Here is a 26,634-nt window from a genome sequence, read left to right as displayed (position 1 = left end):
AACATAAAGTTGCCACTAAACACTATATATGATTTTCTCTCATTTAATTGGCACAAAAGACCTAGATCTGTATTATGCTAGACCCTGAACTATTCACTAACCACATTATACTGGTTTTATCTCTATAAAAATATTGTGCAGAAACAAAGACAGTATTGTTTACCATTACTCATAATATACCTATAGGGATGACCAAATTCTGTTCCCTCCTAGGCATTTCTGTGACTACTGATTCACTTTACCTGTTTTTTTGTCATTTGTGCTATTCCAGAGGACAGACAGAAGCATAACACCCAGACCCCCTCAATTAACTGCTGGCATTAAGAATTTCTTCTGAGCACTGATGTACCAAAGATTGGTATATAGCATAATCTAGTTCTAATTATTGTGAGGTTTTTTTGTTTAATAAGACTAAACAAACAAAAAAGCTTTGGAGAAACTAGGTTAGTGAATTTGTAGTACAAAGTTGAATGGTGTTTTGAAAATAGATTATCTCCTGTTTTTAAAAATAGTTCATAAACCAAGAAGCACTTATTGTGCATCTAATATTGAGGCCCGCACTGAGGGATATAAAACATCTAAGTGCATCAGCTATAATAATGCCATCCTAGTTTGTCTTACCTCTCTGTTCCTGGAAGAATTTTACTTATGTTGGGGAGAACAGTTTCTTGGCACAGAAGGAAAATGAAAGGTTTTGAATGAAGAGAGGACAATTGAGCAGAAATACAAAGATTAAATGTTGTTAAATTTGCTTTGAATAAATAATTGAGCATTGGGGAAAGGAAGGTCTAGTCAGAAGGTAATTTCAGGGGTGATGATGAAATTAGTGACCTCAGGGTGGATGAAGACATCACAGTTAGAAATGTCTTTATAAAGTGGAACTTCCCCATCCCTACTGTAGGTCAGAATTTAGCTTGATGGTTGGTTCTCTTAGCTCCTTTTTCAGACTTTACAAAAGTTCTCATTATGCATGTCTCACCCATCACAAGTTCTCACAGCATGGACTCCAAGGCAGGCTTTTTGGTGAGATTCCTGTGTATTACCACAGATACACTCATAACTATTTATATAAGCATGTTATTTTTTAAGGGTTTATGTTTAGATTTGGGTGACTTTTTTACACTGATATAAAAATAACCTGAGTAGTGTTGCTCCATTTGTATGTGTATATATTAGTTTAGGAATTGATGGGGTTGGAGGTTAGAAATGGGGAGGGGATGGATGAGTTGCTTGTTAAGGGAAAAGACAATATTCTTATGCTAATCCAAGCTCTGGATCAGGAGCAAAGCAGCCCTGCAAACAATGGCTGTGGAGCCAGAAAGTCTGCAGTGAGTCTAGTCCTTCTCAGAAAGCTTGTCAGACCAGGCGCCTGGAGCTGCCTAGGGGGAGGGACCCCTGGAAGGGGGAGTTTTCTCCTTACTACCTTATGGAGTTGGCAGTTAGCCAGCTTGTTGAAAATTCCCAAACCTCACTACTAGAAAGTAAAAATTAAGGGTGGGGGGCTTAACGGGAAGAGGAAAGAATGACTTTAGTCTGTTTTTTCAGCTGACTTCAGCCTTTTCCTGTTTTTTTTTTTTTTTTTTAAATCCTGATGGAACTATTGGTTTAGCTTTCTTGCTTTTTGCAAAGCTTTAAATTTTTTTATTTAAAAATAATTTATATTTTATTGAGTAATGTTGTTGTAGTCTTAATTTCCTGAAAAAGAAGCCACCAACCTGTGTATATAGCAAAGGAAAGTAAATGTATTTAGATGCCTTTTTGGACTATTTAATAATAGCTTTTAAACACCAGAATCATTTAAAGTTTTTGATCATGTGGCATTTCAAATGTCTGCATTTCCTTATATTCTTAACATTGCGTGATCAGATATTTTTAATTTTCATATAAAAATTCCAATGAATTATTCTAGGAATTTAAAAATATTTTTTATTTTCAGATGTTAGAATTATAAAATACAGTTTTTATACTTGCATTCAGTGTCAGGAATGGTTGCAAAATAAGGTTACTATTTTTGCTATATCATGATTTTAGAAACAGTTAATATGCTAGGACAAATAAAGGGGAAATCATCAGTATTTCTGTTATGAATAACAACAGTTACAACAATAACAACTAACATCTATTATTTATTGAGTGCTTAATACTGAGATGCAAGGCACTAACTCATTTAGGTTAGTAATATTGTCCCCATTTTGTGGCTAAGGAAACCAAGACCTAGATAGCTTACATAACTTCCCCAAAATTGCATAGCAAATAAATACTGGAGCTGATTTTTGAAACCAATGGACTGACATCAGAATTTACTTTAACTTTGCCAGGATATTATATGAAAAGTGCCTTTACCTAGAATACAAAAATGATGTCATCGTTATGGAATCCATAGTTTAAAAGGGTAAATGTAACAGTGTATAGTGTGGAACTAGGGACAGTTTTTCCCCCACAAAAAAATGAGCCTTACTTACTGAGGTAATTTAAAAACAAAGAATATACTCTGGTTACTCCTTTGAAAGAAAAATGTTAGTTGTATTATCCAGTTAGTTCTTTGGGCATTGTGACTATTTATGTTATACTTTTTTTTTTTTTGGCCACACCACGCAGCTTTCGGGATCTTAGTTCCCCTACTAGGGATTGAACCCGGGCCCTCGGCAGTGAAAGCGCGGAGTCCTAACCACTGGACTGCCAGGGAAATCCCTATTTATGTTATACTTGTATTGTTATACTCTGACTTGACTATGCCTTCCAGACTTCTGTCTTTTGGTTGACTGTGCAATAACTTATAGTGATTAGGCTTTTATTATTTCAACAAATTTCTTGGAATGACTGTATTATAGCAATGAATGTTATCTACTGCTGCCCAACAGATTACCAAAAAACTTAGCAGCTTAAAACATCCAGCATTTATCATCTCATTCTGACCATCAGGAGTCCACCAGAGGCTTAGTTGAATGGTTCTAGTTTAAAGTCTCATAAATTGTGGTTAAGATGTCTATGAAGCTACAGTTACTGGAAAGCTTCCCTGGCACCGACGGATCCACGGCCAAGGTGGCTCACTCACATGCCTGTTAGCAGGAGGCCTCAGTTCTTTGCCACGTGGGCCTCTCCATAAGGCTGCGTGGGTGTCCTTACTGACATGGCAGCTAGCTTTCCTCAGAGTGCGTATTTCAAGAGTGAGCAAAGAGGAATCTTAAGTGCCTTTTATGATCTAGTTTCAGAAGACAAACTGTTGTTTCCACCTTATTTTATTTTGTTAGAAGTGAGTCATTAAGTCCAGTGGGAATTCAAGGGAGGAAATTAGGCTTCACCTTTTGAAGATAGTGTCAGAGCATTTGTGGACATATTTTAGATCACCATAATGATCTTTTGGTAGATTGGTGGGGTTTTTTTAACTGTGAAAAATATCACTTATGAATATTAGTTTATATTCCAGCTGTGGTAATGTACACTATATTAATATTGTACATGATGGATCCTGGACCATGAACTTATTTTTATCAGTGAATGCCAAATAAATATAATGTTAATGCTTTTATTAATCTAATTTTTAAATGAACATTGGTGTTCTGGTGCCTTCTTCTCTTTTCATTCTAGAAGGCCATCTCATACAGAACCATAGCTTTAAATATCTCTATGCTGTTGACATAACAGATTTATATTTTCAGTCTCAAAAGTTTCCTTTAAGTTTCAGAACCAAATGCCCATTAGACATTCCCTTTGAGTAATTTCAAATGTCTAAAATTGAACCATGATCTCTTCTCACCACTTCTTTCAAAATCCATTTGTCCCCATTTCAGTAATTGCTCATGCCGGAAATGTAGGGATCTTTTTTGACCCCTCACTCTCCCTTACCCCCACATCTAATCCATTACCAAGGCCTACTGAATCTGTTTGTGAAATATATCTTGACTCCATCCACTGTACCACCACCACCCTAAGCTTAACCACCATTGTCCCTCTCTTAAACTGCTACAATATCCTTCTTAATGGTCTGTTTGCTTCTGCTTTTGTCCCCTCCAGTTCATTACAGAGAAACCAGATAATTGCCTTCCCGTCCCACTTACATTTAAATCCCAAATCCTTCATATGATCTTGCCTGACTTGGTTCTTGACTTTTCTGTCTCTTCAACCTCATCTTCCACTACATTAACCCTTGTTCTCAACATTTCAGAAACATTGTGTTCTCCTTTGCTCTTCTCTGCCTCAAGATCTTTGTGCAGGCTGTTCCTCATGCCTAGAACAAGCCCCCTCCCCAACCTCGTTTCTTTACCTGACTAAATAACTCTTTTATTCTTCAGATTACACCTTAAATGTCACTTTTCTACATTGCTTCCCTTGACCTCTCTATCTGGATTAGATTAGGTCACTCCCCATATCCCTCGAGGACCTGGCACTTTTCTTTTTTGCACTCAGCTCAAGTTGTGATCACGTATCCTTTGTATTGTCTTGTTTGATGTCTAAATATCTTAATTGTCTTATTTGACTGTGAACTCCATGAAGGCTTAGTCTGTTTTGCTCTCTCACTATGTTCTCAGTGTCTCATACAGAATCATGTATATAATAGGCACTTAATAAATATCTGGGAAATAAATTAACATTCAATAGCGAGAACACTATTCACTCAGGGCTTCAGAGCTGGAAGGAATCTAATAAGTTATTTAATTGGTCTAGTCTTGTTTGCATCGTGCCTGTCATGTCCTTGACAGAGGTACATTCACACTTTATTCCTTTGATACTCTGTGAGCAAAGATCCCTGGTCCTTTCAGTTGTATCTCAAGTGTAGTCATTTCTCTACCCTTTGCATTCTTGTCATTCTTCTCTAAAGTATTTGAGGCCTGACCAGGTGGGATAAAGTAAGATGGTTACCCTCTTTGATTATGGCAGTGTGCTTCTATCAATGCTTGATTAGATTGCCTTCATGTCTTAGAATTGTCATAAGCACTGATGCTTATTGAGCTTGTAGTCAGCTAAAACCTAACATTTTTCTTTTAAAGATTAGGGGCTTCCATTGTTAGATTACAAATGAGGCACTTGAAGCCATTTTAACTTTAGCCTTCTCTTGGCTGATAGCTGTTCTCCATACAAGTTGTTGCAGGGTTTTTAGTCTATAAAAATATCTTGAAGATGGGATTGTCATGGATAGCACCTGTTACTTCCTGTGCCAGGTTGGCAAGTATGTTATAAACATGTCTGAGAGGAGGAAACTTTTATTAAGTACCTACTCTGTACCAGGCTTTTCTAAATACTTTATAATGTATAGTTTACATTATGTAATGTATGTAAAATATCTCGCAAGGCAGCATAGGGTAGCGGTTAACACGTGGGCTCGAGAATCAGATCTTCTTGATTAGAATTATGGCCCTGAATACTTACCAGCTGTGTGATCCTTGATAAATTCCTTAAACTCCACTTGCATTAGTTTCCTCATCTGTAAAATTAAAATAATAAATTGTGCCTATCTTACAAGGTGGTTGTGATGATTCTATAAATTAATATTAATATATTCAAAGCATTGTAATGGTCTGCCACATAGAGGTGAATATATGTTAGCTATTACCTCATGTAGTTCTCAAAATAATTGTGAGTTAATATAATTCCAGTTTTACAGATGAGGAAACTCGTCCAGAGAGGTGAAGTTACTTATTTAAGGCAGATCCAGGATTTAAACTTGTGCTGAGAGTGGTAGAGTCGCAGATGTTTGTGTAGAAGGAATCACACATGATACCTTTCCTCTGAAAGGGACTGTGAGTGTGGCAGGTGCTTAGGGTCTCATCGACTGCACTGCAGGATGCCTTGGTTGTACCTGTAATGAGACGAGACCACATATTAGCTTAAATAAACTGATGAAGAAGCAGTGACACTGAAAGATGGAACCAGTCATAGCAGTCAGTTTCCTGACCAAGAATATGAGGCCCTTGAAGTAGAATCTGTCATGCTCATATTTTTATTTCTAGCCCCTTGCATTGATGTGTAATACATACTCAGAAGACACTGTTGGTGAATAAGTGAGTGAATGAATAAATGAATGAAGGTATGGGGAGAGAGTGAGAGCTAGGAAGAGAGGCAGAAATGATGCCAGGGTTTTTGGCATGGGTGACTGGAGAGATGGCACCACCCTCCTCTGTGATAGCAAATGGAGGAGGAGGAGGCAGGTCTAGAGGAATGAGACGGGAAGTTATTGAGTTTGATTTGGACAGGTGGGATGTAATCCTAGTAGAGATATTTAATAGGCAAATAGAAATGAGAGAGTTCAGTGTTGGAAATATACTGGAAACTTCTTTTGAATTTGAAACCTGGAACAAGTATCCCTAGAGTCACAATCCCATAATTTCAAGAAGTGAGTTTTCTCAAATACTGTTAAATCATATTACAGATGTTATTCTGTAATAATTTTAGACTTACATCTTACTCTCTCAGCATTATGTAGATGGAAAGCAAATTAATTTCATAGTAGAGAAATTACAGAGATTTTAGAATAAGCCATATATAAAATGCACAATATAAATGACATCTCACTGTAAACCTTATTTCCTCAATACTCTAAGTGCCTTTGGAGAGCTAATTAAAGTGAAAAATTCTTAGTTAACATAGAAAGCTTGGGTTATTTATGGTAGAAATCATGCCAGGATAATTGTGTTACAAATAAATAATATCATTTTCATTGAGGAATAATTCAGGCTGAAGTCCGTAAAATCAGTTGCCTGAACCAACAGGATGGGAGAAGAAACAGAATCATATTCATCTTTACACAAACTAACCTTTTTTTCTGTTACTTCTTTAACTATTTTATAATTGCCAAACCTTAATTGGAGAGGTTATGTTTCATGTAATCCATATGAAAAGCTCAGTTTTATCCTAATGAATTCAGATTTGTAGTATTTTAGGTAAATAATTTCATTTAAGATACATTTCTAATGTTTTTGCTTTAATGAGGAAGCACGCTGCATATTTAAATGTTTTTCTAGGTAGGCCTTCTCTTCTATCTATAGAATACATTATTTATTAGAAAGATTCAAGGTGTTTTTATCACATCTACTAGGATTGAAAATTATTGATGAGTAGCTTAGTGTTTTATTTTTTAATTAATTAATTAACTTATTTATTTATTATTTTTGGCTGGGTTTTTTTTGGGTCTTTGTTGCTGCACTCGGGCTTTCTCTAGTTGCAGCGAGCAGGGACAACTCTTCGTTGTGGTGCGGGGGCTTCTCATTGTGGTTGCTTCTCTTGTTGAGGAGCATGGGCTCTAGGCACGTGGGCTCAGTAGTTGTGGCGCACGGGCTTAGTTGCTTCGCGGCATGTGGTGTCTTCCCGGACCAGGGCTCGAACCTGTGTCCCCTGCATTAGCAGGCAGATTCTTAACCACTACGCCACCAGGGAAGTCCTAGCTTAGTGTTTTAAAGTATTTGTTTATTTATTTATTTATGGCTGTGTTGGGTCTTCGTTTCTGTGCGAGGGCTTTCTCTAGTTGTGGCAAGCGGGGGCCACTCTTCATCGCGGTGCGCGGGCCTCTCACTATCGCGGCCTCTCTTGTTGCAGAGCACAGGCTCCAGATGCACAGGCTCAGTAATTGTGGCTCACGGGCCCAGCTGCTCCGCGGCATGTGGGATCTTCCCAGACCAGGGCTCGAACCCGTGTCCCCTGCATTGGCAGGCAGATTCTCAACCACTGCGCCACCAGGGAAGCCCTAGCTTACTGTTTTAAATTCAGCTCTTCCTGTTTTATTCTTAATATATTTAGAAATTTTCTTAATAGCAATAAAATAATTACTTTAGAGCAGCCAGAAAAGACTGTTAAGATTATTAGTGTTCTTATCTTATTTTGCATATGGTTAATCTAAGGTCAGGAGAGGTGGCAACCTATCAATAAATTATTTAAGCTTTTAAATTACAGTGCCTTTTTTTTTTTTTTAACAATGATAGCATTAATCTTTAAAAATGTATTTCATTGTTTAAAGGTATGTTTGGGCATTTGTTTTTCCTCTCCTGGTTTTTGAAAACTTTCCAGAATTCAGTTACATTCATTTCCTTCTTAATATTTTTATCTTTCAGGAGTCAGGAGAAAGCAGTGGAAGTTGGAGTCATTGTCAAGTGATTGAGACCTTACAAGAAAATCTCATTGAATGAAAGTGTTTTAAATTAGTGACATAACAAGACTAGTTATTAAAGGTGACAGTATACAGGGAGCGTTAAAATTGAACAATGACTCAGCTGTATATTTACATCAGATTATTGGGAGCCTATCTGTTCATCATTTCTCATGTTCAAGGTAAATCAGTGTTCATTTAAGCAATCTTATCTCTTTTTTAGTAATTTATTTCTGTATATGAAAAACACTCATTCTTAGGACTGCTCTTTCAACTCATGTCCCGTTTTGAACAGTTAGGCCCAGTATGCCAATAGCTTTTAAGTATAGAGGCAAAGAACAAACACATGCCAAATAATTTTTGAACTTGACTATGATAGAAACATTTTCAAGTCTGTATAAAATCTCAGCCTCTTTGAACTTTGTGTATTATCTGTAACATAGGCATTATGATGTACAACATCAGGTGTTATGAGGATTAAATGAGTTAAAATATAAAATAAAGTAGGTGACCTAGTGCCTAAGGGTAATAGGTACTCAAGACTTACTTTTAAAATTCCTCTCCCCTTTAAAATACAATAAGGAATAAATGTCAATTTTTAAAAAACATTTTACTGTTGTTAAAAGAGTTGAGAAACGTAATTGGAATTTCTGTGTGCCAAATATTAAAATTTCTTCAGAGTACTCAAAGTTTTATTTATGACTAATATTGTAATTTTACACTGTGCATTCACAGCCTAGAACTCCCAAACAGGAAGTTAATTTGATGACTCTTAGGATCAGATGGGCTATATATTTGCATGTGAGCTTTTCCCTGTATGGTTTAATTAGGACAATGTTTTAAACTGAAGAGATAGTGGTATTTGGCAAAATGATTTTATATAGAACTTACTGAACATTTCCGTTCTCTTAAGTTTATATCTTCACAGATTGTTCTTCATAATGTTTTGTTCACAGTGATGATTAAAATCTGCTTATAAGAATTATGATTAACAGCATAAATCTTTTGACATTTTCATTTGAGTGAACATAATAATGAAATCTGTAGCTTGTTTGTATTTTGTCTTAGGTTTAATACCCTTATTTAGTATCCATGCTGAGAATATAAAAGCACTCTTGCAAAAGCTACTTTTTTCTGTGAAACACCACATAATTTAATAAAACATCTTTATTTTAACGTCTGTTGTTAGATGCCTTGTTGATCAGTATCAACCAAAGCTGTCATAGTTTTGAAGATGAGTTAAATTAATAGTAACATTTGTATTTGCTACCTTACTCCCAGGTAATCAGTATTTAGTATTAAAATTTTTTTAATCTATATAGATCACACAGAGGCAATATGATACAAAATTCTCATTCCCCATCCTAAGTTGTTATATAATAAAATTTTTTTTTTTCCCCCACACTGCACAGCATGTGGGATCCTAGTTCCCCGACCAAGGATCGAATCTGTGCCCCCTGCAGTGGAAGCGCAGAGTCTTAACCACCTGACCGCCTGGGAAGTCCCAATAAACTTTTGTTAGATGAAATAAATTGGTAATTAGTTATCAGGCATAAGTGAAAAGTCTTAGTAAGCATTATATTTCTCTGAAATATAAGCGAAATTTGTTGCATTTCCTTTCAAAGAAGATTAGTTTGATAGTTCCCTTTAAATAATAAGATAAAAATATTTGCTCTTAAGGAAAAGAACTAAAACCAATGTAGAAAAAATGGTATTTCAGACTTGCCCGGTGGTCCAGTGGTTAAGACTCCCTGCTTCCACTGCAGGGGGCACGGGTTCAATCTTTGGTCGGGAAGTTCCACATGCCGCGAAGAGCAGCCAAAAAAGTTATTTCTTAGAGATTACTATGGATTGCTAGAGCGGTGTTTTATATATATAACCTATAGCTCCAGCCCACACCAGGACTCATTATTTTATGCTTTGTAAACACAGGACTTGTGTGTAGAAAGAGATTGGCGTGTTCTAGGAACTGACACAGGGCTGTATGTTTGGGCATGATGGAGAGAGAGGTCCACAGGGTCCAAATCCTGCGGTGCTTCAGTAGGCATGGTGAAGGAGGTTGGATTTTATTCTGAGTGTATATGAAGCCATTAATTGGTTTTAAGCAGGGAATGACAGGATCAGATTTAGGTTTATAAGGTAACTCTGGCTGCTATGTGGGAAATGGGTTGGAGGGGGCAAAAACAGAAGTAGGGAGATCAGTGTCTTATCTTGGAAGTGACATGATATGATGGGCCCGGGTAATAGCAGGAACTAGACCAAAATGAGAAAAAGTGAGATATATCTTGGAGGGTGAGCCAAAGACCTGGGGAAGACCAGGTTTGAGGAGAAAAGTCAAGCATTCCATTTTAGACGAGTTAGTTTTGAGTTACTTAAGCAAGTCAAGGCTGAAGGGATAAATCTAGGAACCGTCAACAAAGAGGTTTATTTAAACCATGGGAATAAGTGCTGTCATCTAGGGAGAGAGTACAGAGAGGCTGTTGCTAGCTATTTTTCTTTGTATCCATGCCTCTACTTAGTGAAATTTTACAACTTTAAGGTATAGCTCAGGTTTCTTTGCTTTTGACGCCCTAGGATGAGTTTGTGTTATTGGCTCCTTCGTTTGTTTACATAGCACCTTTGTATTATATCACTCTTTGAATTGTGTTTATTTATGTGCTTATCCCCTCCACACACATACACCTTTGTCTCCTTCCACGTTTCTCAAGGACCACATCAGTTTCCAACATTCAGTAACTTGCCTGCACATAGTTGGCTCTAATCAGTGTTTTGTTAATTAATACTTGAGATAATATAAACCTCAGATGCAAATTATTGTAATTAAAATATTTCTATCTCTTAAATTCAAACAGTGTTCTAGGAAGTTATGTGTATTAACCATCTGTAACTTTGAATTTTCCAGGTATTGGTGATCTTTTAGTATGATCTTTGTTATTAGTAATATCTTCATTTATACACTTTTATATTTAAGCCTTTTATTGTACATTCATTTGATCTATATATAATCTCTTGAATTGGGCAGAAATTATTATCATCATCTTTTATAGATAGAGACCTGAGGTTCAGAGACTAACTTATCAATGGAGATATTCAAGACTTGAACCCTTGACTTCTCACTGTTATTTCAGTGTTACTTCTGCCACACTATACTGCTTTTTCTATGTCTCATTAGATTTTTGAAAAACTAATTGCATGCATATATTATTTGCCATTTGGTCTCCATAGTTAAATTGATGCTTCCTCTTCCTCTTCCTTTTAAAACTGGTTAAGAGACCTCAGATATGCTTTAGTCCTATGGTCTTATTGAGTAAATGAGGCTTGAAGTGACATGGCTTGTCCATGATCATCCAGCTAGATAAACGGTGGAGGAACATAGTAGACCAGAATCTAGATTTCCTCATTTCTACCCAGTGCATTTCTTCCCTTCCTGAAACTCTTCCCCACCCCTTTTTTTTTGTTGATGCTCTTAACATAAATGAAGTCTACGTTTTGTAGCAATTTAGAGGATTAAGTGAACATTATTGAAATTTATGGCATGGAATCACTAAAATTTATTTAGCAGCACATTCTTTTCCTGTTATCAATGTGTGTGTATGTGTTACTTTTTCTTTTTTCAAGTTCATCTCACCAGTACGGGTAAATTTTAAGTCAAGTTCACATTATGCCTTGAACCACTTATTTAGCATCTATAATGAAATACATACACAGTTCTCTTAATATTTTATACCTGTTTTAGCTCTACGTTTCATTCCATGAAGATCAACTCTACAAGGAGTAGCCTAGCTGATTTCAGCTGATTCAGAGGGAGAAAGGAATTACTAAAACGTTGTTTTAGTTCTGTTCTGCTTTCAGCCTGAAAGAATCAGTACCAAATATGACAGTATCTGTCATTTGAGGCTAGGAGACTAATGCAAGAACACAGTTCTGTTTCCATGTGCTAACTACTGCCCTACAGTAACCTTCATTTTCTGGCAGCGTAGTCTGGATTTGAACCAATGACCTTGAGATAAAAGGCACCAGATAATGTGATTAGTCCCCATGCTCTCACAATTCCCTTACTTAAGCAATTAAAATCCAGAGCAAGATGCTTAGTAACCTCACTTCCACATAGAGGTACAAATAAAGGACTTTACTTTTTTTAAACTAGTCACAAGTTTTAAACCAGAGAGTCTAAAAAAAGAACTGTAATTTGTCTTTTTTTTTTTAAACCTCTTTATTGGAGTATAACTGCTTTACAATGATGTGTTATTTTTGCTGTATAACAAAGTGAATCAGCTATACATATTTTTTAATGATTGGAAATAATCTCGCTCTTCTCTGAAACTGCTTTCCATTTTGTACCTTTCTTACAAGTTATGACCATATTCTACCTGTGTCACTCTTGTTTGTCTTTCACTAGTGCAAAAATTGTGACATAATCATCTCCATATATCCCACAATACCTGGGATAGTTTTTCTGTGCATTTTAGGCTGTTAATAAATGTTAATCATATGAATGAAATTTATTTTTAATTAAAACACACATCAGCTACAATTAATACAATAAGAAAGCTTAGAAACTTCTCACTGAAAATTGGAATAAAAGAATTAGCTTTTCAGAATGGTTTATTTACAACTTCATGTTTGAATACAGGGCAGAATCTAGACAGTATGCTCCATGGTACTGGGATGAAATCAGACTCCGACCAGAAAAAGTCAGAAAATGGAGTAACCTTAGCACCAGAGGATACCTTGCCTTTTTTAAAGTGCTATTGCTCAGGACACTGCCCAGATGATGCTATTAATAACACATGCATGTAAGTATTTTATGCAGTCCTTCTTAAAGTTACGAGAATAGGGTTGCACTTAGTACTATTTTAAGAATTGTTTACTTTGAATTTTTTTTCTTTAACTTTATATGGTTTTTCCAAAGAGCCAAAAGCTTCTTGTTTTTTATATAGGAACATTTATTACTATTAAGTGATTGATGGTTATTTCCTTAGAGTAACATTGTAATATAGGTTTTAAAGAGTTAAAAGGAATCTGGTATTTGCCTAGTATTTTGGGTTTATTTAGTGATCTTTTTATCATAAAGTGATTGATATTCATTGTAGAAAACTTAGAGATTACCAAAAAGAAACCTTGAAAATTCACCTAAAACCTTGTAATTCTAAATTGGCTGAAATAGGGGCTTCCCTGGTGGTGCAGTGGTTGAGAATCCGCCTGCCAATGCAGGGGACACAGGTTCGAGCCCTGGTCCGGGAAGATCCCACATGCCACGGAGCAACTAAGCCCGTGCGCCACAACTACTGAGCCTGTGCTCTAGAGCTCCCGAGCCACAACTACTGAGCCCACGTGCCACAACTACTGAAGCCTGCGTGCCTAGGGCCCATGCTCCACAACAAGAAAAGCCACTGTAATGAGAAGCCCGCACACTGCAACGAAGAGTAGCCCCCGCTCGCCACAACTAGAGAAAGCCTGCACACAGCAGCGAAGACCCAATGCAGCCATAAATAAATAAATAAATAAAGTTATTTTAAAAAAACACAAAACCTTCCTATTAAATAAATAAATAAATTGGTTGAAATATTTTGCAGGTCTATAAGAATGATATTGTGATATTTAATTAATTTTGTGTTATTTTCTTATAAGTGAACTCCCAAATCCAAATCTGATTTATATAACCACTTTAATTTTTCTACTTAATTTCATGTTAACTAATTAATATTTATGTATGATCATGTAATTCTATTCCGTATTCTTGAGGGACATTGAAGAATTGACTTACTAGCCAAAAAAATTCCCTGAACGACTCAGTCTCATCAGTCAGTTGTCTCCCTGTTATAAAGGTGTAATAATCAATAATTATTGATTTGTTTTGTACTTTCCTAATAATTTTATGCTCTTTGAATGTGACCAGATAAAAAGCCAAAAAGTATACATATAAAACACTGAAATTATACGATGGTTCACCATGTCTTAGATTTGTTGTTTGTGCTGGTGGTGGTTGACTTTACTGTGACAGACTGGGTGATCTGTTGTTAGGGGAGTGCTCCCTGCGTCACCAAGAGACTTCTTTCCAGACGTCTTGTCTGTAGTTCTTGCTTGATCTGTGTGGGCTATTTGTTAGAGGCTTAGTAACCCAGAGTAAAACTGGGAGTCATCAATTTTAACAGAATTTCACCTCACACTTAACTTTTTCTCATTTCAGAAAATGAATAATTCTTCAGTATTCTTTTAACTGTAAGCAGTATACTTACTGATATGAACAGTAAGGAGGGACACAAAAAAATCTTTTAGATGTTTCTTCCTACCCATGAAAGCCTAATGAATATATTAGGAGAAAATTCTGGCATACTAGTACTAAAATGCTAACTTTTTTTTTAAAGATACTCCCCTCTGGGGTTTTCCAATTTTTTATTTATTTTATTTTTATTTATTTATTTATGGCTGCATTGGGTCTTCATTGCTGCACGCGGGCTTTCTCCAGTTGTGGCGAGCGGGGGCTACTCTTTGTTGTGGTGCGCAGGTTTCTCATTGCGTTGGTTTCACTTGTTGTGGCGTGGGGGCTTCAGTAGTTGTGGCTCGTGGGCTCTAGAGCACAGGCTCAGTAGTCGTGGCACGCGGGCTTAGTTGCTCCGCGGCATGTGGGATCTTCCCGGACCAGGGTTCGAACCCATGTCCCCTGCATTGGCAGGCGGATTCTTAACCACTGCGCCACCAGGGAAGTCCCGATAACATTTTATTAAATACAAATACATTTATATAAATTTCTTGAAAATTCAGCTATTCAAAAGTTCTCCCTTTTTTCCTATCATGTTGAATAAAAAGTGCCTCTCAGTATCTTAGTTAGTCTGGTCTTCCCAAATATACTTTTCTTTGTCATTGAATCTATTTTTATGTTTCACAGGAAAGTTTGTTTTTATTTATTATTGTGTACAGTATGGGAATACTGAAAATCTTATGGATGAAAAGAGACAAAGTTATTTTTAAGTATATTTTTAAACGTTAAGATTATTTACTTTATAAAGTTGTATAAATCATCTTTCTGTGATCACATGACTATGATTAGCAAAGAGAAGTTACATAGTATTTCATATTTGGTGGGACTTGTTTAATAGAAAATCCTTTTCTACCTGACACAGGATTTTTATTAGACCTTTAGGTTTTAGTTCAGATGTGACAATTTTCATTTGCCTAAAAACGCATACGTTTTTGACAGTAAGTCAAATGTGAATGTAATTCTAATTCAGAACTAAAAGCCATCAGTAACTGGTCACATTCATACGGAGATTTAATTAGTACTATCCAATGTGAAGTTGGTTTTTGGTTTTTTGGCTTTTTTTCTTTTAGAACTAATGGGCATTGCTTTGCCATCATAGAAGAAGATGACCAGGGAGAAACCACGTTGGCTTCAGGGTGTATGAAATATGAAGGATCTGATTTTCAGTGCAAGGTAAGACCTAATTTGAGGCCTATGAAATAAAGAAGGGAGGGGCCACAGGAAAAGCGTTGATTCCCCAAGGAGAAGTGTGCCTGGTCTGCACATTGCTGTGTGTTCTGGAAGCAAATATATTGGAGGAAGCTTAGCTCTTGCTTCAGGTCATATGATTGTGCCAGTTGAAATTACAGATTATTTTACTTTAAAAAAAGTTTTAAATCATCTTTTTTTTAAATTGTCAAGCCTGTAAAAAATGATACTGTCACACTTATTTCTGGATTATAAAATTGACTGGAAAGACTTTAAGGTGACAGGTAAATAACCTTTATATCTCTCTGAGACAACTTAGAGACCTTAAGTCCTTGTAAGGAGATCTCAGTGGAGTTACTTTAACAGCACAGCAAAGGAATCAGAGGATCAGTAATAGTTTATGAACATATTGATGGCTTTGGGTTATAAACCTAATCTCTTCAAAATCCTGTATAGTAATTTTGCCCCAGGGGATCCTTCCAATGTTTTTGAAAACAGCTCCAGAGAGAGCTGTTTGTTAACAAATTTAAGCCTCAGCTATTTTAGAAAATTATTCCAATTAATGAGAAATTCTCAGGATTGATAGAAACCACACATGCACGCACGTGCGCACACACAAACACACACACACACATACATACACGCTCGCACATATTGCATCCCATCTATTTTCTGTTTGCTACACCTCTAGTGACGGGCTCATTACCTCCCAAGCCCACCTATTTCATCTGTAGTAATGACCTGACCTTATCCTTAGAAAGCTTTTCCTCCGAATGACTGCAAGTCTCTCTTCCTTTGTACTTCTTGGACCAGAGAGAACAAATTGAATCCCTATTTAATATGGTAGCCCTTTACTATGTGAAGAAATTTTTTTTTGTACCACTTTACTCCCCATACCCTATAGTCTTTGCCCAATGAAAATAATAGTTCAAAATGACTTCAACTGCTCCTTATAATCATCAGCTTTAGAGTTACTCACTCTTCAGTTTCTCAATGTAAGATGCAGAATTGACTGGTCTGGCCAGAAAAAAAGAAGAAAAAAAAAAACAAGAATTAGTAACTCCTTTCCCTTTTCCTAAATGCAGCCAAATCTCATGTTAGAGGTTTGATTGTCATACCATATTCTTGAAATATATGGAGTTTTCTGTCAGCTGAAATCCCCATGTCTTTCACTCACGCTACTGCTCATCCTTATCTCTTCCATTCTTTATTGGTGCTCTTGGTTTCTTGACACAAACAGGTAGGTGGGAATGGAATGAGTTTTGTTACACAATTGTCACATACTTGTCTAAGTTAAATTTCATTGTATTAAAATTAATCCTTTGCTCTAATTTGTCAGGATTTGGAGGATGCTGATTTGTTTGTCTCTTCCAATTTTATGCTATTTGCGTATTTATCAACCACACTACAGTACACTGTTTAATCAGTTTAAAATGTTGAAGAAAGACCTCTCTGTGGTTAAAGCAATGAGCTCGACAGTAGTAACCAGTGTCTTGCTGGCCCCCTCAACTAGATGTGTCCCAAATGAATTTATCAATGTAATTTAGTTGTTAAGCTTGACAATCTGTGTTCAGATGGACATGCTGCCTCTTGCTAGCTGTGGAACTTTGAGCAGGGAGCTTTACTCTCTTAAGTTGTTTTCTCATCGGCAAAGGAGTTCGTGTAAGGGTCAAATGAGAGGTAGCATATATGCAAAGAGTTTAGCACAGCTGGCACATAGTAAGGACTTAGTAAGTGTTAGCTTTTACCATATTGATGATGTAACCAAGCAGACTTTAAACTGGGTTACGCATATACCTGGGTGCACACAGACTACATTACACAAGGATCGCATAGGCACATGGATAGTTTTAAGGGGATCGGTTTACCTATCGTGAACTTCCACAGGTCCTATTGCTTAATATTGAACTGCCTGAGACCAGAGCTTCTTAAGCAGTTTCTCTTTTCCTTCCTTCCTTTTCACAATCAGCCTTGTCACAGTTTCCAGATTAGTGGCCTGGAATGTAAATACTCAAGTTTCCAAACAGTGTTATAATTCGAAATCTAAGTATCAGTGTGGGGAACTTGGGGATAGCAGATATATTTGCGTATCTGGTAGTTTTTCATTTTTTGCTTTCAACCAATTTGCTAGATCATGTAAAATAATTTTTCCTAATAGGATCATTATAGGAGTTTTAGCATACGATTGGAAGGTCTCTTAAAGAATTATGGGACAATGGTATAACTAGTTCCTTCCGTTATCATCTTTTTGTTTATGTGAACAAAGAATCTTAGTACTGACCCCAAAAAAGGAAAAGATAAAAATAGGATTAAAGTTAATGCCGAACTTTCTCATTCTAGCAATAAGTAATTATCCATGAACTTATGAAGTAGTTTTTTTAAAAGTATCATTCATCTCATACCTCTCCAATAAAATTTTCTTTTTATATTAGTATTTTAATAAAGATTATAATATATATACAGTTTTGATTAATTTTATACTAATAATAATTGTGATGATAAATCAAACCAAAATAATTTTTTAAGACTTAAAGACATACTATCACAGGAAATAAAATAGATTATATATGTTTATTTTTCATGTGGAGAATTATTTATCAAAATATATATTACATTAGGACAATTTTTTTTTAACATCTTTATTGGAGTATAGTTGCTTTACAATATTGTGTTAGTTTCTGCTTTATAACAAAGTGAATCAGCTATACATATACATATATCCCCGTATCTCCTCCCTCTTGCGTCTCCCTCCCACCCTCCCTATCCCACCCCTCTAGGTGGTCACAAAGATCTGATCTCCCTGTGCTATGTGGCTGCTTCCCACTAGCTATCTGTTTTACATTTGGTAGTGTATATATGTCCATGCCACTCTCTCACTTCGGCCCGGCTTACCCTTCCCCCTCTCGGTGAACATTAGGACATAATTATTGTGGAAAATGTGGCAACGGAATAGGAGCTCAAGGAGCAAAAGGAACACTATAAAATTTTCAATTGTTAAAGAAGCATTTTGACCATTTATTTTTTAAAATAATGATAATGGGTATTGAATTGCTGTATTATTTAGATTCTACTGAATAGATTTAAGAGCTATTTTAATTTTATTTTAAAATATCATGTGCAATATGCAAGGAATTATCAATACATTCTTTGCAGCTATTTATGATGAAAAATTTTAGGTGTCTAAAAATATATGAGGGGATACATTGTTTTTCAGAATTCATTTAGGGGTTACACAGACAAAACATGATGACCACCACTTATCTCACTTTCTGTGTATCTTGCTATATCTCATTCTTAATTTACCTGGCACCTAACCTGAGCAGAACGGCTCTGCTACTTTTACCTAAGCTTTTTCCTCCCAGTGCTTTCACATACTGTCAGGTTTGAATCAAAACAAGTTCAAGTGATAATCACCATGCTTCACCCAGACCTTGATTTTCCCTCACACAATCCAGTCTCTGTAGGTAAATCTGGCTTATTCTGTTTCTTCCAGTAGGATGAATTATTTCTCAGAAACCGCACTGCCATTTCTTGTAATTTGGTTTCAGTTCCTTTATCGTGTACCACTCCCCCTCACCTGCAACCCCCCATTCAAGCTCACTAAATAAGTTAGAATCTCCTATTTTATGAATGCCAAGTGAGTTTTTTGCCCACAAGGATTTTTTTTTTTTTTTTTTTTTTTTTTTAATTTTTTTAACTTATTTTTGGCTGTGTTGGGTCTTTGTTGCTGCGTGCGCTTTCTCTAGTTGCGGCAAGCAGGGGCCACTCTTCGTTGCGGTGCGCGGGCCTCTCATTGCAGTGGCTTCTCTTGTTGAGGAGCACAGGCTCCAGGCACACGGGCTTAGTTGCTTTGTGGCATGTGGGATCTTCCCGGACCAGGGCTTGAACCCGTGTCCCCTGCATTGGCAGGTGGACTCTTATCCACTACGCCACCAGGGAAGTCCTGCCCACAAGGATTTTTATTGCCCACCTAAATCCAGAGATACAAATGGACTTGGGTGGAGCATGGGAGTGGGGAGTGCAGGAACCAGAAAGGTTGTGTCACCCAACTTCATAATCTAGACACATGTAATTTTTGCCTACCCAGATATATAGTTAACCTACATAAGAAAGATGTGAGTTTCATGTTGCTTGTTCTCAGTGAAGCCACATTGAGTCTTCCAGGAGATTACAAGCATTTGTGACTTATTCTAGAATGTCAGCTGGGATCTGTGTCACATTCACTAGAGGAAGAAGAATTAATTTATTGAACATTTACTATTTGCATTTAATATGCTAAGTGCTTGGTATATTTTACCTCATTTTCTCCCAGTTACCCTATAAGTCAGGTATTTTTTATCCTCCGTCTTATAGCAGAGGAAACTAAAGCCCAGAGAGAAGTAAGTTCATTGCTCAGGGTCACAAAGTTAATAAATGGCAAAGCTATGGGTAAAGCTATTTGATTCCCAAATCCTTGTTGTTTCCATAATACTATGCTGCCCCCAATCTGTTGTTGGCAAAGTCTTTCTTTCCCTTTTAAAAGTAATATAACATTTAGCTATCTAGTTTACAGCACTCCTCGTTTCTAAAATCTTTAAATCATACCGCTTTCAGCCTTCTCCCAAGTGCTCTCAACTTCCTGTGATGTAATTCACCTAGCTGAGAAGATGGGAATTCAGACAGAACACAGAAACATTGTAGGGTCTCTGCATACTTCTGGGATACCAATCCCACTTACTAGTATTTGGTCTGCCTTCTTCATTCCTGTAATCATCCTTGATAGAGAAGACTGAAACAAAACGAGAGTTAAGGAAGTGTTCATTTTCCTTGTCCTCCATTACCTAGTATTTTGTCAGCAATACTACATCCATTGCTTGGTGGTCTTTATTCTAGCACTGCCAAAAACCCTTTCCTGATTTTTCTTTACATTTTCTGTCCTGCAAGGCTGAGCTCATTTTGAACTTTAGCCATATTGGGACTATTCTTGGATGCTTCACGCTTCTTTATTCATCTTCAGTTGTATACTCTTCATTCCATCCTTCATGTAAGTTTTCTCTAGATCTGGGATATTTTTTTCAGAGTCACCTGTGTAACTTCTGACATTTTTCTCTTTCTTTTTATGGTCATTTAAAAGTAAAAAAAAATTGTTAGAAAGTTAAAAATTCAGTTAAAATGTAAAACTTGTGCTTTTGGAGGTTTTCAAGTACTCTTGACCTATCTTATCTTCTGTTATATAATCTCAAGTCCCTTATAGAATCCCATATAGATTCCCCTATGGAATCTCATTTTCACATTTTTAAAGGAATACCTGATTATATCGGGGTTTCTCCTTTCTGCCCATCTGATATTTAAGAATAAGAAGGTTGATTTCTGCTTATATCCTTGCTACTTCTATGATGACAGACAATTCCTTTCTGTTACTGATTTGGTCTAGAATTGCACTTCTTCCAGGTAGTGCTGAAATGTCAGCATTCAAGTTAAGAACTTCTCAAATACTGTACTTTTAATCAAATAAAACTTCACATATAATTTTTGGTATCTGTTCCCATGACTACAGTCTTTCCCTGTGCTCATTTTCTGATTTATTACGGACACATATCTGGTTGGTGGTCTCCCCAAAACTCTCAGAAATATTGTTTCTATATTTTTCCCTTATCCTCACCACGTACACTTCAACTTGCTTCCATATCAGGTTCATTAGCTTCAACATAGTTGTTATAGACAGAATCAGCTGTATCGTCTGCCTACTTGACTACCTTTTCTAACCTGTCATTTCTTTGGCCTAGGACACGCTCCACTTTTTAGTCAGATCTTAAGTCTCATCCAACTAAGTCTCAATACTACTATGAGATCATATTTACCCTGCTAGTTTATCACTGTAATAAAATGTATTACCCATGTTTTTTAGGAAAAGATCTCATGATTTTAAATACTTTTTTACTAAAAACAAATGAATAGTCATATCTTAAGATGTGCCAAATTTTGGGTGAAAAATATATATAAACTTTTGTTTATCTGTAATTAAGTTATAGTCTAGTGTTCTAACACACCATCCACATACATACATTCTCCTTAAGAAAAAACATTTTAGAGTCTCAACACTATTTCACCACAGATTTAAATTTTTCAGTAATCTCTTTCACATAAACTTAGCAGGTCCTTTTCACTCACTGAATTAGAAACTGTATTTTATGAATATTTTTAAAATTAATTATCAGTTTCGTGTATCAAATTATTTCTAATTTTCTTCCTTTAGGATTCACCAAAAGCCCAGCTACGCCGGACGATAGAATGTTGTCGGACCAACTTATGTAACCAGTATTTACAACCTACACTGCCCCCTGTTGTTATAGGTAGGTTAGCAGAGAAAAGTGCAATCATGATTCTCAGTAAAATATTTTCTCTAGTTTTAACAATAAGCAAGCTTTCTAGAGTTCAACACTACAAGTTATTTTTTCCTTTGAAGATGTGATCAAAAGATAATATGTCTTTTTCATTGTTTACTTCCATTATCAGGTCCATTTTTCGATGGCAGCATTCGATGGCTGGCTTTGCTCATTTCTATGGCTGTCTGCATAATTGCTATGATCATCTTCTCCAGCTGCTTTTGTTACAAGTAAGATAATTATTTTGGTGCAAAATATTTTGTTGAATATTAGATATAAATAGTTGTTCTTAAAGCCAGTAGGCAGAAACCATTGACACTGAATGTATTTCAGGAACCATTAACCTGTATTTTCTGGTTATCTCCTTTAATTAACTATATTATAGTTTTCTTAAGGGAACAGAGGACCTTACTACTAATCAATTAATTGGACACAACATTATACTTCTTGTTACGTTCATGAGTACTTAAGATTTTCTTATTTATAGAATATTGAACTTTCTTATATCTAAATTTAAAAACCTGTCCCAAGAAATCAACTGTATGTATCATCATTCTTTAGTTATTTGGTAGTTCAGAATTGTCTGCATTTAGTCATGATTTCAGAAGACAGTTGCCAGAAGAGCAATAACAGGAAGGCATAAACTTCAATAATAAAATATTATCTTACTGGCATATGAATAAACAGAGATATCAGTGACATTGGTTACTAGACCCATAAGTAGACCCAAGTATATAAAGAAAGCTAGTATATGATAAAGGTAACATTTCAGATCACTGAGGAAAAGTTGGCTTATTCAATAAATGGATTTGGGAGTGGATAGCTATATGGAAGAAAATGAAGTTGAATCAATTCCGTACACTGAAGCAGATTTTAGCCAGATTGGGGTGCTCGCTCTCCCGCTCTCGCTCTCCCGCTCTCTCTCCCGCTCTCTCCCGCTCTCTCCCGCTCTCCCTCTCTCTCTCCCTCTCTCTCTCTCTCTCTCTCTCTCTCTCTCTCTCTCTCTCTCTCTCTCTCTCTCTCTCTCTCTCCTCTCTCTCTCTCTCTCTCTCTCTCTCTCTATATATATATATATGTACACAAACTGAATTGATTACAATACTAGAACAAACCTTGGAAGAATTTTTTAAAATAATCTGAGTCTGACACAAAACTTACAAGCAAAAAAACCAAAAACATAAAAACCTTAAAATTAAAAAAGAAAAGATTGGGGGCTTCCCTGGTGGCGCAGTGGTTGAGAGTCTGCCTGCCAGTGCAGGGGACACGGGTTCGAGCCCTGGTCTGGGAAGATCCCACATGCCGCGGAGCAACTAGGCCCGTGAGCCACAACTACTGAGCCTGCGCATCTGGAGCCTGTGCTCCGCAACAAGAGAGGCCGCGATAGTGAAGAGGCCCGCGCACCGCGATGAAGAGTGGCCCCCGCTTGCCGCAACTAGAGAAAGCCCTCGCACAGAAATGAAGACCCAACACAGCCAAAAATAAATATAAAAATAAATAAATAAATAAAAGATTACTATAAAAAAAGAAAAGATTGATGGTGTCAACTACATAAAAATAAAACTTTACTATGTGGTAGAAACCACCATAAATGGTCAGAAAACAGACCAACAGTGAAAAATATCCGCAGCTTATATTACAAAGAGCTGATTTCTCAAATATAAAGAGCTTCTATAAATCAAAAAGAAAAAAATCAATTCAGTGGGAAATTAGGCCCAAAAAAATGAGCATATGTTTTACCTAAAGAGAAATACATATGGCTCTTTTTTTTAATATATAAATTTATTTATTTATTTTTGGCTGTGTTGGGTCTTTGTTTCTGTGCACAGGCTTCCTCTAGTTGTGGCGAGCGGGGGCTACTCTTCATCGCGGTGCGCAGGCTTTTCATTGTGGCTTCTCTTGCTGTGGAGCACAGGCTCTACACGCGCAGGCTCAGTAGTTGTGGTTCACGGGCTTAGTTGCTCCGCGGCATGTGGGATCTTCCCAGACCAGGGCTCGAACCCGTGTCTTCTGCATTGGCAGGCAGATCCTTAACCACTGCGCCACCAGGGAAGCCCCATATGGCTCTTAAAAGAAAAATAAAAAGATGACTCAAGAATACTCACAATATGAAAAATATAAATTAGAATCATACTGAGATATTATTTTTTACCCATTATACTGGTAAAGATTCAAATGTTTGATAATAGGCTTTTTAGATAAAGAAGTAGATTGAGCATACTTACTTTTGTTGCCCCCCACTAAAACAGCAATAAAGAGTTTTTAACTTTTTTGTCCAGCTAGGACAAGGAGACAAGATAACAGCAAAAAGCTGTGGAACTGTGAAGCTTATGGATGAGTAGTGACTTTGTAGACCTAAGAAATCTGAATCCCAGGCTAGAAAATGAGAAAGACAAACAGCAACCAGTTTATACTATAAAATTCCCCAAGAAGCTCAAGAATTGGCAGTAGCAGTTATCTATGGTAGTGAAGTTGAGGGGGGCAGTAAAACCAAGAGGATTGCTTGCAAGTCTGTTTTTAGAAAGTCAGATGCTGTATTAGTTGTGCAATACTGCACTAAGAAATCACTCCCAAACTTAGTGGCTTGAAACAGCAGTTATTATCTCTCACTGTTTCTGTGGGTCAGGACTTCAGGAGTGACTTGACTGGGTGGCTCAATTGTCAGCAGAGGCTGCGCTCACCTGGAGGCTTGAGTGGAGCTGGTAGATCCCCTTCCAAGATAGCTCACTTCCGAGGCTCACAAGTTGGCAGGAGACCTTAGTTGCTCTGATGTGAGCCTCTCTACTGAGCTGCCTGCATGAGCTTCCTCACAGCATGAAGACTGGCTCCCCCCACACCCCACAGAGTGAGTGATCCAGGAGACCAAGGTGGAAACTGCAGTGCTGTTCATGATCTAGACTCAGAAGTGACACCATCACTTCTGCCATATTCTGCTGGTCACAGAGATCAGCCCTGCTTTGTGGAAGGGAAGTAAACAAGGACAGGCATACCAGGAGTTGAGAAGTTTTGTGGGCCATTTTGGATGCCAAGTACCACAGATGTTGAGATCCTTACTCTTATTCTGAATAATGATGTGACTTTCCACCGTCTCTCTAACAGAAGGCTAGAAGTGTAGTCTCTGAAAAGAACAAAAATGTTCTCAGCTATGGTATCCCATTATTGAGGGTGAGGTATTATAATAAAAATAAGGAGGTAAAGTGAATATTTACATACTAATTTGTGGGCCCCCCTACCCTCCAGAACCCTGCTAACCAAGCATGTTCCCTCTAGATAACATATAAGAAGATTGTTCTTGGGGAAAATCCATCTAGCCCAAGAAAAAAGACCTGAGTATTCTGTCTCTAGTAAGTCCAGTGAAATGGCCCAAGCAGATTGTCTTACAGTGAAACCTGTAATCAGTAAGCCCCAATCGCATACTAATAGCTGCCAATCAGCCAGTGAAGGGCACTGATCCCTGAGAAACAGGAAACAAATGAGGTGAGTCTTGTGATTGCCCAGCTTACTCCCTGAAGAGAGTTTCTGGCTGCGGGACACAGGAAGAACTCAGGTGTAGCCCAGCAGACACCGAATCGAGGAGATACAGCTGAGAGTCTGGGGAGAGAGCAGCAGCTATAGTTCATAGGTACAGAGTACTGGAAAGGAGAGTTTCACAGAGAAAGAACTCCAGACATCTTCAGAACATTCCCATAGAATATTCAGCTGAATCTTGATCAGTGTGTTCAAGTGAGGAAACCACCTAAGGCTGGGAAAGAACGTCTGAAAAGATTGAAGGAAACAGTATTCAGTGCTCACACAAGGCTGGGGATAGTATCTGTTCCCACCAGCTATGTGACTTGAAAACCTCATAATTCATGGGGTTTTGGTTATAGTACTCAGAAGGGTCTTGCCTCAGTATTGGAGAATAATTAGCCAGCTGTCTGACTTGGGACAAATGATGAGCCTCTGGGCCATGGTTTCCTCTTTTGTAAAATGGAAACAATAGTACTTACCTCTTAGGAGTTTAATAAAGATGAAGTAAGTCATAGAACAGTGCCTGACACACACTCAACATCAATAAAAATGAGCTATTGTTTTTTTAACATATATCAACATGGGTAAATATGTAACACATAAGGAGTTTTTTAAAGCATGATGTAAAATATTAATACAACATATGCCATTTGTGTCCAGAGGAACGATGTTGTTTATGAGTATATACTTTTATGGTAAAGGTATAAATACATAGATAGGAAGGATATAACCACCTTCAGGATAGTGTTTGTCTCTTAGGAGTAAATGAGGGAAATGGAATTATGAGGGAAATGGCTGCAGCTGCAAATATTTTAATGTTTATTTAAAATATACCTAAAATAAACATAGCATAATGTCAATATTTATTAAATTTAAATGGTTTACACATGGGTGCCAAATAAATTAATCTCTACCTTCCTACATGTTTGAAACATTTCATAATTTGAAATTTTAAAAAAAGCCTTTGAAAATATTAGAATGAATTAAGAGAACTTGTTTGATTTCTTTTCCATAAACTCTTTTTCCCTTTTTTAAAATGGAAGTATATTTATTGTTCATTTTGATACAAGACTACATGCTTATAAATTCAGATGAAAATACATATTAAAGTAGAAAGTAAATATTCCTACCTTCCCAGCAATAACTATTATATACAACTTGATATATTTCTGGTATATTTCTGATCCTTTTAGACAAGTATAGATACATATAATTTTAAAATGTTTATAGCTAGG

General features: G+C 36.8%; 1 protein-coding gene across 4 annotated transcripts in view; it reads left to right on the top strand.

Annotated features, from left to right (window-relative positions):
* The window catches only part of BMPR1A (bone morphogenetic protein receptor type 1A), a 141,665-nt gene that overhangs the window by 100,335 nt on the left and 14,696 nt on the right, over positions 1-26,634 (top strand). For all 4 annotated transcript variants that reach the window (XM_082424240.1, XM_082424237.1, XM_082424239.1 and 1 more), the window contains 5 exons: positions 8,043-8,259; positions 12,711-12,873; positions 15,410-15,512; positions 21,763-21,859; positions 22,023-22,122. In XM_082424240.1, the coding sequence (XP_082280366.1) occupies positions 8,193-8,259; positions 12,711-12,873; positions 15,410-15,512; positions 21,763-21,859; positions 22,023-22,122 (530 nt within the window). In that variant the 5' untranslated portion in view covers positions 8,043-8,192. The remainder of the gene's footprint in view (positions 1-8,042; positions 8,260-12,710; positions 12,874-15,409; positions 15,513-21,762; positions 21,860-22,022; positions 22,123-26,634) is intronic.

The sequence above is a fragment of the Balaenoptera physalus genome (genome assembly GCF_965194825.1).
Source record: "Balaenoptera physalus genome assembly, chromosome: 14".
Lineage (NCBI taxonomy): Eukaryota > Metazoa > Chordata > Mammalia > Artiodactyla > Balaenopteridae > Balaenoptera > Balaenoptera physalus.
The sequence above is the reverse complement of the archived record's forward strand: the minus strand, read 5'-3'. Positions and strand labels throughout refer to the sequence as shown.